This window comes from Antechinus flavipes, chromosome 3, assembly GCF_016432865.1.
Source record: "Antechinus flavipes isolate AdamAnt ecotype Samford, QLD, Australia chromosome 3, AdamAnt_v2, whole genome shotgun sequence".
NCBI lineage: Eukaryota > Metazoa > Chordata > Mammalia > Dasyuromorphia > Dasyuridae > Antechinus > Antechinus flavipes.
The window spans coordinates 516,142,783-516,158,469 of record NC_067400.1 but is presented as its reverse complement, the minus strand read 5'-3'; the positions used below and the strand labels follow the sequence as shown (position 1 = coordinate 516,158,469).

The 15,687-nt window shown below is 40.9% G+C and overlaps 1 protein-coding gene across 1 annotated transcript in view; it reads left to right on the top strand.

The window, feature by feature from the left end:
* The window catches only part of MYO7A (myosin VIIA), a 151,872-nt gene that overhangs the window by 63,523 nt on the left and 72,662 nt on the right, over positions 1 to 15,687 (top strand). The window contains exons 16-21 of the mRNA XM_051987061.1: positions 1,798 to 1,890; positions 7,045 to 7,139; positions 8,122 to 8,206; positions 9,549 to 9,767; positions 9,937 to 10,044; positions 14,451 to 14,660. Of these exons, the coding sequence (XP_051843021.1) occupies positions 1,798 to 1,890; positions 7,045 to 7,139; positions 8,122 to 8,206; positions 9,549 to 9,767; positions 9,937 to 10,044; positions 14,451 to 14,660 (810 nt within the window). The remainder of the gene's footprint in view (positions 1 to 1,797; positions 1,891 to 7,044; positions 7,140 to 8,121; positions 8,207 to 9,548; positions 9,768 to 9,936; positions 10,045 to 14,450; positions 14,661 to 15,687) is intronic.

The following is a 15,687-nucleotide window of genomic DNA, read 5'->3' as shown; positions in this document are numbered from 1 at the left end:
TATATTAAGTATCTGTTATGTACCAGACCATGTGCTAAGTAGCAAAAGCTACTTAAATACTATCCCTTTCAGGGAACTCATCACGTTTTCCCCTTCGAAGGCAGCCCATTCCATTGTGGGGCAGGTTTCATCTAATTTTATATTTTGTAAATTGAATGATCTCTGGGATTCTTAGGAAATTCTACCTTATCTAAAGCACAGGATCAACCATGTTTCTCTCTGAACTCTGGTGACTCCAGGAGCAAATACAAAATGCTGTGGGGCACACAAAACTCTTCATAACCTAACTCCCTCCCAACTTTCTAAAAGCCTTCTTACACTTTGCTCCCTAATATATGCTCTTCCATCCAGGGATGCTGGCTGTTCCACAAATAAGACACTCCTCTCGGCTTCAGGCATTTTCTCCAGCTGCTCCCCCTTGTCTAGAACCTCTCCCCTTTTCTCTTCTAACTACTGATCTCTTTGGCTTCTATTAAGTCCCAATAAAATATCATTTTTTACTAAAAGCTTCTTCCATCTCGTTTTAATTCTAGTCCCTTCCCTCTGTTAATTATCTCCTATTCATCCTGTATTTATTTACCTTTCCTGTACATAGATGTTTGCATGTTGTCTCCCTCTTTAGACAGTAATTTCCTTGAGGGCAGGGACTGCTGTTTGCCTCTTGATATGTATCCCCAGCTCTTAGCACAGTGTCTAGCTTGCCGTAAGTAGGCACTTAAGAAATGTTTTGTGATTGATAGATATCATGTCACCTTCAAGAAGAAAATTGAAGAGAGGATTTTTGAACTTTGAAATTGGGTCTAATATCACAAAGAGAGAGTTGAGAGAGTTCTAACAGTTCTTCTAGGCCAACATTCTTATTTATCGATAAAAAGATGAGCTTGAATTTGAACTTGGGCCAGGGGAGAAGCTTACCATCATAAAAAGAGCCCCGGGGCCAACAGAGTCAGCAGACCTGGCTTCAAGTCCTGGTTCTGTCATTAATTTCCTAAGTGACAACAAATAGGTTGGTCATTCTCCTTTCTGGGCTCAGTTTTATTATCTTGCACATGAAAATTATAGTAAGACCTGGGTGGCCCATTTCACAGGGCTGTTGGGAAGAGCATTTAGTAGCTCTCTGAGGAGTTCTGAGGCACCTAAGGTACAATGTGATATTTTTATTTTGCAATTACTGAACTAAAGTAGGAGATAATGTTGGGCTCCTATGAATAGGCCATCTCTCTGGTGGTTTGTAAGAGAATTTATATTTTCAGAGGTTGGGTAGGATGTGGGAAATCAAAAGGCCCTAGAAAGGCAAGCCCCTGTGCTGAGCCTTGGAGAATGAGGATATCAATAGGTAGAATGTACTCTTTCCTCATTATATCTGTTGAAATCCCCATGTTCCTTCAAGACCCGGCTTAGGGGCCATGTAGATTTTCAGATGTGGAAGGCCCTAGAACACAGAATATCAGATCTAGGAGGGGTGTTAGAACACAGAACATCAGAGTTGGAAAGGGACCTAGAAGAGGTAATTTCAGAGTTAGAAAGGGACTTAGTACATAAAATTTAAGAGAAAGAAGGAAAGAAAACTTATAACACAGAATACTAGAGAAGAAAGATATCAGAGCTGGGAGGACAGTGAAAACATAGAATGTCAGCTGCAAAGGAGCTTGGAATATAGAATGTCAGAGTTAGAAAGGGGATTTGGAACATAAAAGAGCAGAGTTGGGAGGGCCCTGAAAACATAGAATGCTTTCATCAAGAACAAGTCAAACCAGACTAACTTTATTTTCTCTTTCAACACTCTCCCCTCTCCAGGAAGATCTTCGGGGCACTTGCCAACGCATTGCTGAGGTTGTGCTAGGGAGACATGATGATTGGCAGATTGGCAAAACTAAGATCTTTCTGAAGGTAAAGTATGGGGTAATGTATGAGCATCCCTCTCCACTTAATGGTGGTTATAGGGGAGGATGAAGGGTCAAGAGCTCTACCTCATTCTGGAGTAGGGGAAGGAATTCCAAAAATAGCACCAGATTATATCTCTAAGCTCATTGTATATTTTCTTTAAAAAAAAATTAATTATTTTATTTTATTTTATTTTAAACATGCTTTACTTTTAAATTCTGAGTCCCAGATTTTCATCCTGTCTTCTACCCCCACCATTGAAAAGGCAAACAGTTTATTTATGAAATCATACAGAACATATTTCATATTAGTCATATTGCAAAACAAAGCAAAAAAAATAGAAAATAATTATTTCAGTTTTCAAAATTTCAATTTCAATTTTAATTAATTCAATTTTTAGTCAGAGTTCATAAGTTCTCTTTCTGGAGATGGAGAGCATTTTTTCATCATGAGTCCTTTGGAATTATCATAGATCACTGTATTGATCAGAGTAGTCTTGAATAGTTAATGCTCCTCTTGGCCCTGAAACTGTAACAAAACCCCGGCTCCTTTAGGATGACCAACCACAAATGCTCCTCTCCATCCTGGAAATGTAACTCAGGAGTGCTTATAGGCAATGGAAGTGTCAACCAGCACTAGCTGTACCCAGCAAAGGGTCTTGCTAATCTCTTTTTGACCAGTTGTCTGATTCCCTTACTGTCCGTGGACTGAAAGCTCCCGGGAGCTGCAGCTGCTTCCCTTGCTGTTCTTATGCCTGCTTCCAAGGCCCACCACTGACTGGCACTCCTGCACTTGGGGCCTGCACCCACCCCAGGATTACAGATCTTTCCTGAGTTGTCTTAGGCTAGAAGAATGTCTCTCTCAGATCTTCTATTGGCTGTGTCACTCCAAAAATGGATTATTTTAGTTACAGGACAACATTGGAAGAATTCAGCTAGATCTTGGCCTTGGTTTTGTCTAGAACCATAGGCTCTAAGAGACAGAGAGAAAGAGAGAGAGAAGTGGAGAGAGACAGAGACAGAGGCACACAGAGAGAAATAGAGAGAGATAGAGACACACAGAGAGAAACAGAGAGAGAAACAGAGAGAGAGAAAAACAGAGAGAAACGGAGAGAGACAGAGACAGAGAGAAACAGAGAGAGAAAAAAACAGAAAGAGAAATGGGGAGAGAGAGAGAGAGAGAGAAATGGAAAGAGACAGAGACACATACACACAGGGACACACAGAGAGATATTGAGATTGTTAAACAGTTACTGTGTGTCAAGCTAAGTGCTTTTTTAGTATGTTTTACATACATAATAAAACATAGTGGATACCTCTTAGAACATTGAGTTGGTCCAGTCTGGCCAGTATAGAGGGTGAGCATTAAATTATTCATGATACAAGTGAAATAGTCCATATCTTCTGGCAGGCAGCTCCCACATAAGTGCACATTATTGTGGATAGAGCATCAGTCCTGGAGTCAGGTGGAGCTGAGTTCAAATTTGAAATATGAAATTTGGCAAAATTCAGATTATCTTACAAAAAACCCCTCCTCAAAATAAGTGCATATTATTACACAGCATAATATGATCCTTGGTTTGAAAATTCATCAAAATTGTGCCCATTTTCTGAAACAATCATTCATATACACAGACCCATAGTTTACCATTTTTTAAAAATCTCAGAACTGATTTAGATTGTTGGGATCTCAAGACACCTCCAGCAAAGCTGTCTTCCTTGGTGGGTGCCCAAACCCAGCTCGGGCTTTCCCTGTTCCAAGGCCCTTCTCAGCTCTGGCATTCTGTGCTCTAAGGCCCTTCTAGTTCTCCTTCTATGCTTTAAAGTCCTTGCCAACAATGACATTCCATGCTCTAAAGCCTCTTCTACCTCTGACTGTCTGTGCTCATTTTCCAAGTTCCCTTTTCTGATTTGAGAGGCTGTGTTGTAAGTCTCTGGCCGTTCATTCAGTCAGTGGGTCCGTAACTCAGGTGTCAGCTCTAATGTACTTTGCAACAGAGTTCCCCTCCTTTTTATTCTACAGAGTCTGCTTTCTTCATGGCTCCCAGCTGGTCCATGCCGTGCTTGGAGGGGCTCAGCTCAGCCTTTTCTCCAGTCAGCTACACCCACGTGTCCCTCCATATTTGTTTCTGCGGTCCCCCTTACTGCCACTGGCCTGGCAGGTGTTATCTGGCTCCGCCAGCTGCCTGAGCAGGAAATGGGGAAAGAGGGAGGTTAAGAGGGGAAGACCGGGGTTGGTGTGTCAGGAAGCATGGAAGGTCGCTCTCAGACACACAGGAAAGCCTTCTTTCACAACAAGGCATCCTCGCATGATAAAGGCAGCTTGTGTGCTAGAAGGGCTAAGGGACATCTGGGTACGGGTCCTGTTCTGAGGATCAGTCTGAGATGTCAGATTTCTTATCTGAGTCTCAGTTTTCTTTATGTAAAAATGGGACTAATGATACTTGTACTAGCTATCTTACAGAAAGTGCTATCATAGAAATAATAATGATTGTTATTATTGTAAATGATCATAACAAACTTCAAATCACTATATAAATCTGTTGTTATTGCTTATGAAGATGACAGATTTATCTTCATAGTGTTTCAAGGCTTGTTATTATCTTTTGTAATAGAAATAATAATAGTCACTTGAAATAGAGCTTGTCTAGGGCACAAAGGGGTAGGGAGAGTGGGAAAGAAGAATGGCCCCATCTCTGTAGGACTGTGACAGTGACTTGGATGACAATTTGGTCCTAACCCAGCTATTGAAGTGATTTCTGGGCCCTAGTGGACCTTTGGGAGAAGTTTTGGCTTTATAAGGGGCTCAAAAGTTGTGAAGCACCTGGTATCAGATCAAGACTTGAATTGTGGATCCTGGTGGTCTTTGAGCAGACTCCATCTCCTTCTTTCATAGAATAGAGTTAATAATCCCTATTCTGTCTTTTTCTCTGGATTTTTGGAATGATCTAAGCTGTTGGATATAAAGTATTCTGAAGAACATGCAAATACATTAATAATTTAGCCATAGACATGAATTTTCACATAGGTAAATCTACACATAGTGGAATGGCAAATCCATTGCTCCCATATAGACTTACAAGCATTTTTGTACTTAAAAATATTTTCACATGCACAAGTTATACAGTCTCATAATTATATAACACTGAACGCATGTGTGTGTACTCTGTATATATATTTTCATGTCAGAAACAGAATGCAATAAACATCTTCATCATACTATCTATGCATATAATATGTTTCCCACCCCACTGTCATTTTTGGAAAAAAAAAAAGAGTGTTCTATATCCACAAGAATAACAGGAAGATCCATTCATTCTGCCAGGACATGGGAAGAGGGAGCCCAGCATTTCTGCCCAAGCCAGCTAATGGAGGCAGGAGTTTTGGACTCTAGTCCCATGCTGTGGGACATAACTGTCCATATGAACTTTGCCAAGATTCTTCCATTCTTTGGGCCTCAGTTTCTACTTCCTATCACTAGCAAGAGATTGGGATTAGAGAGGGGACACAGACTTTTGGAGGTTCATAAAGACATCAAGCTAGAAGAACATAGAATGTCAGAGTTGAAGGGCCTTAGAACACAGAATGTCAGACCTGGAAGAGACCTTAGAGCTTAGAATGTCAGAGTTGTAAGAAATCTTAGAACACAGAAAGTTGGAACAGGAAGGGTCATTAGGTCATAGATGATATAATATTAATGTAAGGTCTTTGGAATATAGACTGTTAGAGCTCTGAGGGGGGACTTTGTGAAACAAAATGTTAAAAAAAATTGAAATGGAAAATGATGAATTTGAGGAGAACAACAAGGAGTCCAATTTGTTTGAAATACAGTGCATGTGAAAAGGAATAATGGGAATTAAATCTAGGAAGGTAAGTTTTAGTCAAACTATGATAGAAAAGATTTTAAAAAAAATTTTGATCCCATCTAGAAATTTAAAGAAACTCACTCAACAACCCCAGACTATGTTAGTAACTTTCCTTGCAAGCACTTTGTTCATAAAAGTAAATGAAAAAAATTAAATTAACAGTTGGCTGAAACCAAAATTGAATTCATAGCAAATCAAGACATTCTTTAATGAACAGCCTTCTCTCCTAAATGTTTTCAGTCTCAGTCACCTAGATCCATCTACAAGAAATGTTAGCTTAATGGATAGAGTGCTGGGTCAGGAATCTGAAAGTGCTGAGCTCAAATCTGGTCTCAGACACTTAGTGGCTATGTGACTCTGGATATGTACTTAACCTCTGTTTGCCTCAGTTTCATCATCTGTAAAATGGGAATAATAATAACATCTACTTTCCAGGGTTGTGGAGAGACTCAAATGAAATAATATTTGTAAAGCACTTAGTACAGCCAAGCTATTCCCATCAGGGAATGTCATTGTCCCTACTGTCTCAGCTCCTCTAGCTGTCCTATGCTTCAGGGACTAGATGCTCTATGCCAGGCAAAATCCTCCTCTGTTCCATGTCCTGTTTTTGCTCTTCCTAGAGCATACTTTTGGCTAAATAGATACATAGTTTTCTTGTCATCAAAACGTCATACAAGAAAAACAACCTTCTGAATTTACTCTCTTGTATCTTCTTTCCTGTTGATCTCTGATCCCACAGAAGTTTGCCCAGGGCTTGGGCATCCTACAATGCCCTTCCTTGTATACCCAATCATCAGTCTCAGTCTCCATCACCAATGTTAGACATGAAGACTCCGAAGTCTGATGTAGGAACTCAACAGCACTCTGATTTCCCTCCAATTAGAAATTTTTAATAATTGTGTTTTATTTGTAAATTAACAAATATTTATTTCCTCTTCCTACCATTTACCCTCATTTAAAAGAAAGCAAATTCCTATAACAAACATTCATAATCAAGCAAAGCAAATTGTGGTATATCAATGCAATGAAATGCAAAAAAAATGATGAAGGGGATGATTGCAGAAAAACCTGGAAACTAGTATGAATTGAAACAATGAAATGAACAGAATCAGTAGAACAACTGATAACATATTAATGACATTATCTCCGAGGAGAGATATGGCCTTGCCTTCAAAGCTTGGAATCTGTGATGTAGCTGAAAGGTGGTTAGGAAAAAGTTTCCTCGATGCTCATGGATCCCCTACACCTCAGAACCCCTTTTCTACTGGATGATTGAGAGTGTGTTTTCTCCCCAGGATCATCATGACATGATGCTTGAGATTGAGAGGGACAAGGCTATCACCGACCGAGTAATCCTCCTTCAAAAAGTCATCCGAGGATTTAAAGACAGGTATTTGAGAGCAGTTCACATGTAGATACAAACATATAACACGTACTCCACATAAATATCCACATACAGATAGGTAGGCCCATGCCCTAATTCACTAAAATATATACTATCAAGTCCCATTTATGTGACAGACACTGCATTAGGCATTGAGTCTACACGTACACATCATGTTAGCATGCAAATATATTAATAATTTAGCCATGGACATGAATTTTCACATATGTAAATCTCCATATTTGGGTTGACAAATCCATTGCTCCCATATATAGACTTATAAGCATTTTTGTCCTTACAAATACTTTCACATGCACAAATTATACATTCTCATAATCATATAATACTGAACGCATATGTGTGTACTCTGGTGCATATAGGTACTCATGTCAGAAACACAGAATGCAATAAACATCTTCCTCATACTAACCATGCATATGTTTCCCATCCCACTGTCATCTTTGGGGGAAAAAAAAGGAGATAGTGTTTTTCATCCACAAAAATAACAGGAAGATCCATTCATTCTGCCCAGGACTTGGGAAGAGGGAGCCCAGAATTTCTGCCCAAGCCAGCCACTGGAGGCAGGGGATTTGGACTCTAGCCCTGAGCTGGGCTAATATTTAACTGTCTACATGACCTTTGCCAAGATTCTTCCATTCTTTGGGCCTCAATTTCTACCTTTGTAAAAGGGATGAAATAACCCCTGGCTTTCCTCCTTTCCATGATTATTTATAGGAGACTGGAGGAGCCAGAAGTGCCAGGTATTGCAGTGAAAGAGCTCCAGCTTACTCTATGTCAGGAGAAGTGAATCCCAATCCCACTGTGCTCCTGGGTTGTTTTGTGACCCTGGACACTTCCTCCTCTGTAAAATGAGGCCCATAATCCCTGAATTACCTGAGTCCCCCAGTTATTGAGTAGGGCTCTTTTTAAATTGTAAAGTTGATTGGTGTCAGTGGAGAGTGCTGATGCTGATGCTGATGGTTTTAAGGTCCAACTACCTGAGGCTGAAGAATGCTGCAACGCTCATTCAGAGGCACTGGCGGGGCCACAAGTGTAGGAGGAACTATGGGGCGGTAAGTGCATCTCACCGGCCTGCCCACATTTCAGATGAGATCTTGGAACTCCCATCAATCTTCACTCTGCCATTTTCCATTCTGAGTGCACAAAGTGGGCTGTCTCCCTAAGAAAGCCAGCTTTATTAAGTGGTACAGTCACAAGAATGCTCATTTTAGAGCCAGGGAGATTTGGATTCAAATTCTACTTCTTTCACTTATTTCCCATGTGATCTTGGGCATGTCACAGTTTTCCTGGTCTTTAATTTCCTTTATATCTATGATATTCTGATTTGTGTATAAGGAACCCAGAATGGGGGTGTTTGATTTGGGGATATCCTTTTCTCTTTAAAAAAAAAAAAAAAGATGATAAAATGGATTGGGAATCAAAGGAAACACCAAACTACTTTTCTCTTTGGTTCTCAGCTTCCTCATCTGTAAAATGAAAGGGTCCTTAAAGTTCCCTCTAGCTTACATGTATTTTTTCCTTAATCATTTAACAAGTATTTATCAAACACTTATCATGGATGGGAAAATAAAAAATAAATTTTCTTTTTAGAATTTTTTTAGAATTTTATGACATCCCCTTGGAGGTAATTAGATATACTTTGGAGAAACTTGTGGAGACTGTTACTTTGTTAATTTGGCAGAGAGACTTATTAATTAATTACTATAACTTGGCCACTAAAGAATGTGGAAAAGTGGTTTTTATCTCTTTGTATCCCAGGTCTGAAGGGTCAGTCCCTGCCCTCAGGGAGTAGTCATGTTAAAAATATGATCCTCACCTTCAGAAACCACCTAATCTGAAAAGGCAGATGTCTTCTAGTCTGAGGAGACACTGTCTCTGCTGTCAGGGACTCCTTGTCAGCATATGATATTGATCCTGCCCTTGGGGAACATTTATTTTGAAGGGAGATGTGGGTTCTGCCTACAGGAAGTCCCTTGTTTGTGAAGGGCCACGTCCAGGGCCATCTCTAGTTGTCCTGATCTATATCTGGCCACTGGACCCAGATGACTCTGGAGGGGAAAGTGAGGCAAGTAACCTTGTATAACCCTCCCTCACTTAAATCCAATTCACTTTTATATCATGGAATCACCTCCCTGAAGTCACGGACCTCTTCAAGAATGAACAATAGTGTGACCCCTCTCATTAAGGAGGTTGAGACAGTCCCATCTTCAGGGAATCCTAAGTGTGAAGGCATCATGCAAAAGCATGCTACAGACAATTGAGATAAAGGATCTGAGTCTCCAGAGAATTGTGTTGGAATTCTGGGTTTTCTGGGAGCACCTGGCCTGGAAGGGTGGGTATGGCAAAGCTGCCTGGAAGAGGAAGTCCTGAAGTCACATCTCACTTTGATTGCAGATGAGGATTGGTTTCCTGCGGCTCCAGGCCTTGTACCGGTCCAGGAAGCTCCACAAGCAGTACCGATTGGCCCGAAGGCAGATCATCGACTTCCAGGCCAGGTGTCGGGGCTATCTGGTACGCAGAGCCTTCCGGCACCGGCTCTGGGCGGTCCTGACGGTCCAGGCCTATGCCAGGGGCATGATAGCCCGGAGACTCCATAGGCGCCTGAAGGCAGAGGTGAGTTGGGAATGGGAGAACCTAGTAGCAACCCTTTACCCAGCCACTCCTGAGGGATACACTGACCTGGTACTATAGGACATTAGAGCTTGGACAGATCCCTTGGAGTTTAGAAACTCAGGGATGTTCCTCTTAACCTTTTGTCTGCTATTATCCTCCCCACCCCCAGTATCTTCGCCGTTTGGAAGCTGAGAAACTGCGACTGGCAGAGGAGGAGAAACTGAAAAAGGAGATGAGTGCGAAGAAAGCAAAGGAAGAAGCAGAGAAGAAACATCAGGTAAAGGAAGGGGAAAGGCCCAGATCCCAGGGCCAGGGATTCCCCAGGTCTCCCTGCTCTTCTCTCCTCTGAGACTTCACTGAAGCTTTCCAGGAAGGGTGCTCCTGGCACTGGGGAGCGGGAGGAGAAAGGGTCCAGCAGAGTAGGAGGGGCCTGGGAGGTGGGTGGGAGGCACCAACGTGGATGGATCCCTCAGGAGAAAATAGACCAAAGTAAAATCAGGTGGCAACTAGTGGCGCCAGGTGTACAAGAGTGCCAGGTCTGGAGTCAGGACTAGCTGTGTGATCCTGGACAAGTCACTTAAACCTGTTTGCCTCAGTTTCCAATGGCAATCCACTCTAGGATCTTGCTTAAAAAACCCAAATGGGGTCATGGAGAATTGAACACAAGGAGTTCAAATGCAGCCTCACACACTGAACACTTATTGCTTGTGACTTTGGACAAGTCACTTTAACCCCAATTGCCAAAATACAGAAATACATAGAAGAATTGGGCACAACTAAAATGACTCAACAACAATAATAAATCAGGCAGGTGGGTTTTGAATCAAGAGGGGTCTGGCTGCAAATGGCAGGGACTCGGCCACAGGGGCTAGGTTTTAAATCCTGGGAAAGGCTCCACATCCTGGGAGGAGTGACAAAAGCAAAAAGATACAACAGGAAAGGTCTCCAGTTCCTTTGGAGTTCGGAGTAGATTACAAGGCAGGGACTTGGCAAAAGGTTGAAAATAAGGACCCAGTTCTTAAAACTGGGACATAAATTAAGGGGTTGGTCATTGAGGAATGATCTTTCCCAGTGGAACCAAATACTGCCCTCTCAGAGCAAAAGCTGAATGCTAAGCCATCATCTCAGGAGCCACACACTCATATTGAGGATGGGTGAGCAAGGAACTAGGGTGGGAAAGGGTGGTTAAATGATCCCAGCTAGGAACCTTTGGGAGATTTGGGGGGCAGAAAATTAAGCTGGTCATTATAGTTCTTCCTCTGCCTCTCCAGGATAACTATACCAACTCCAGGTGCAATCTAGGTAGGTCATAGATAATGGGTGGAAGAGAATAGTTAGGTGATCCCAGCTAGGAAAGTTGGGGGATTTGGAGGGACAGGAAGTTAGGATGATCATTACAGTTCTTCCTATGCCTCTCTAGGGCACCTATACTATCTCCATATGTGGCTTAGGAATATATTAGCATAAAACAGTAGAACATCTAGAGGTCATATGTGGATGCCTTTGCTCTAGCCAAATAGGGATGGCCTTGAGGCAGGGGGCATAGTAGAAAACTGTCGGAAGACCTAGGTTAAGTCCTAAGGTGAAGACTTTTTAGTTATGTGGTAGGCATATGATAGTGGACATATTTCACTTCTTTCTGACTTCACTTTCCTTATTTGTAAATTGGGGATAAAAATGCCTGCTGTGGGAGAGACAAGGTGTTAAGACAAAGAGTTGGCCAAAAGTTTTGGGCACCAAGGGGGTTACATACCAATTGTGTGACCCTGGGCAAGTCATTTAGTGTTCCTAAATAGCTCTCAGAGATTTAAAGTTACAGAGCAATTGCTGGTCTGAATTGGTAAAAAGAAGCTTGATAGTATCATTGTCCTAAAACTCAAAGGGACCTAAGAGGTCATCTAGTTCAACCCCCTCATTTTACAGGAGGGGAAACTGAGTGACTTACCAGGGATCCATAGGTAGTTGAATTAAGGTACTCTACATTTCAGAGTTAAAGACTGGATTATTTTCTATCTAGGGGAGGAGGGAGAAAAATATGAAACACAAGGTTTTGCAAGGGTGAATGTTGAAAATTATCTTTACATGTATTTAAAAAATAAAAAGCTATTATAAAAATGACATTTCATTTTTCTTCCAATTACATCTAAAAACAATTTTTAATATTCATGATTTTTTTTGAAGTTTTGATTTCTGTCCCTCCCTACCATCTCTTCTCCCTGAAATAGTAAGCAATGTCATATAGGTTATGTACATGTACAACCAAGTAAAACATTTCCATATTAGAAATTTTATGCAAGAAGAAGCAAAAAGAAGGAAGGAAGGAAGGAAGGAAGGAAGGAAGGAAGGAAGGAAGGAAGGAAGGAAGGAAGGAGGAAGGAAGGAAGAAAGGAAGGAAGGAAAGAAGGAAGGAAGGAAGGAAGGAAGGAAAGAAGGAAGGAAGGAAGGAAAGAAAAAAGTATGATTAAATTTTGGGTTCAAGCAACATTAGTTCTTTTTCTAGAGGTGGATAGCATTGTTTATCATGAGTCCATAGGAATTCTCTTGGATCATTATGTTGCTGAAAACAACTAAGTCATCCATAGCTCTTCATTGTACAATATTATTATTATTGTGTACAACGATCTCCTGATTCTGCTCACTTTACTTTGTATCAGTTCATGTAAATTTTTCCAGATTTTACTGAAATCATCCTGCTCATCATTTCTTATAGCCCAATAATATTCCATTACTATCATATACTATACAACAGCTTATTCAGTCATTCCCCAATTGATGGACATTCTCATAATTTCTAATTTGTAGTCACCACTAAAAAAGCTACGATAAATATTTTTGTGCAAATAGAACTGAGCATAATATATCCCAATATATTATTGGGATAAAAACCATTCCAACGTGGGGAAGGAGGAGAAATCTACTACAAGGACCCTATATCTAGTAAATAACTTTGTGTGTTTCTGAGAACTTACTCAAACTGACCAGTACGTTTTGTGGAGTCCCTATTGTATTGAAAACCATAACAAGAATATGTAATCAGGCACAAGCTATCACAAACATAACAAGTACACAGAATCAGAACATAATCTCCACCATGTCCACACATAACCTTAGGCACTCAGCCACGCTACTGGCATGACACCAGAGACCTGTGACCCAGGCCCAAATTAGAACTGCATGCTAAGCAAAACCCAAATCCACAATGACATATATAATGACACTTTGCAATTCCTCCTCCTTTTGTTAGATTTCTATAATTACCATGGGGCTTTCTGGGGGGTTTTGTGGCTATCCACTGAATAGTCTGGCTGCCACCCCAGATTGCATGGCCGGGATCTGATATCCAATGAATTGTCTGGCAGCTGCCCCCAGACAGTCTCTATGCAAATAACCCATTGTGATAATTAAACCACTCATATAATCATAATGGAGCTCCTTGCCTCTTTCTTTGGTACAATTAGTTTGTTCCTTAGTTGGAGATGGGAGGGGTGGTGGTGGAGGAGAAGAAACTCAGAGTTCCTTTGGTTCGAGAATTTCAAACCCTATAAGAACCTTTTTCTTTTATTTCTTCATCTTCCCCTATATTATTGACCACAGTATCATGTGAGCTTAACATCTAATAATAATCATAAAAATTATAGGGAAGGAAAGGGGAAACACATTTATGAAGTCCCTACTCTACATAGCCAGCCACTGTGCTAAACACTTTGCATATATTATCTCATTTAATAACTAGCATTTCTGCACCACTTTGTAGATTACAACATCTCTCTGAGGCACATAGTAAAAGACATTCTCCTTTTTCAAATGAGGACATAGAATCGGACACATTTAAATGACTTGTTGAGGATCACAGAACTAGTCGGAACTATGACTTAAACATAGATCTTCTAAAGACCACGGGGAATGGACTTTTCTGACATTCAAAACATGAGTATTTAACAAAAGTCACAATCTAAGAAGTCTCCTGTATTTCAAAGCAGCTGCCTCTTTTGCCTGACCCTTCAGTTAAATTCAGTAAATATTTATTAGGCTCTTGCCACATGAGGGTACTATGTTGGGTGCTAGGGAAGATACAGATCTTAGACAAATCAGCAAGCTTTTATTAAACTCCCATTGGAGGTAGGTGCTAAATAATTTCTTTATCAATTGATTGATTGTGACTCTCCTCTAGACTTGCTCCAGTTTCTCAAATGTGGCACCCAGATGAGAAAATATTGTATATCAGATGGGATCTGGCCAGGGCAGTTGGGGTTAGATATGATAGTCTTGGCTTTGCCTTTTGATCCTTGCGTGACTTGTGATTGGTAGTAGACTGACTTTGTCCCATGTCTGGAATGTTCTCTCCTTATGTCCATCCTCTGGCTTCCCTGGATTTTTTCAAGTCTTTGATCAAACCCCACCTTCTGCTAGAGACTCTTCCAGGACACTCTGCTCTTTCTCCATCATCCAGCTGCTGGCTGCCTCTCCTTTAGCTTGCCTCTGGTTTACATTGTAGATCCATTTTATCTCTCTAATTAGAATGTGAACTGCTTGAAGGCAGGGCCTGTATTTCTACCTTTCTTTGTATCTCCTGAGCTTACACAGTGCCTGGCACTGAGTAAACACTTAATACATGCTGGTGGACAGAGTTAACTAGCCATGACTACAGAGAATGATGTCCTTCCATCTCCCTTCTGCCCATAGGTGCGCCTGGCACAGCTGGCCCGCGAAGATGCTGAGAGGGAAGTAAAGGAGAAAGAAGAGGCCCGGAGGAAAAAGGAGCTTCTGGATAAGATGGAGAGAGCCCGCAATGAGCCTGTCAATGATTCTGATATGGTAGACAAAATGTTTGGCTTCCTGGGGACAACATCATCACTGCCAGGCCAGGAGGGTCAGGCACCTACTGGTTTCGAGGTACTTCCTTGGGGGAGGGGACAGCTCTAGAGGGATCCCCAGATATCTCCTTGGTCCTTCTGTCTGGGGGGTAAAAGGGTAATATTGGGCTGGGGAGCAACAAGCTAACCAAGTTCCAGACATTCAAATGATCAGTCAGAGCTTTAGCAGCAAGAGGAGCAGAAAAAGCTTTGAATTTGGAATAAGGGGACCTGAGTTCAGATCCTTCCTTGGCTCTCTCCTAGCTAGGTAACTTTGGGCAAGTCACTTCCCCTCTCTGGAAATCTCTTTCCTAATTGGCATGATGAGATTAGAGTAGATAATTACTGAGAACTTTCCTTTCACTTCCAATATTCTGTGCCCTTCTGGCCTTCACATTCTGTTTTTAGGTGCTTCCAGCTTCAACAGTCTGTGTTCTAAGATCCTTTCTAGTTCTGACACTTTATGTTATGTTCTAATATTCTATATTCTAAGGTCCCTTCTAGCTCCCATATTTTAAGACCTCTTATATGACTCTGACATTCTACATTCTGAGGTCCCTTACAGGTCTGGATATTCTGTGTTCTAAGATCCCTTCCAACTCTGACATACTATTTCCTTTCCTTTTTTTTTTCCCCTGATTTCTCTGGTGCTTTTCTTTTCCTTTTTTTTTAAATTTAATTTAATTAATTTATTTTTTTTAATAATTATAACTTTTTATTGACAGAACCCATGCCTGGGTAATTTTTTTCTATATTATCCCTTGCATTCACTTCTGTTCTGACTTTTCCCCTCCCTCCCTCCACCGCCTCCCCTAGATGACAAGCAGTCCTATACATGTTAAATAATGACATACTATTTTCTTGTGTTCTGATGTTTTATATTCTAAGATACCTTCCAGCTCCTACATTTTTTTCTATTTAATAGTATTTTATTTTCCCCAATTACATGAAAAGGTAGTTTTCAATATTGGCATTTATAAAATTTTGATTTCCAATTTTTCCCTCCCTCCCAAACAGCAAGAAATTTGATATACATTATATATGTATAATCATATTAAACATGTTTC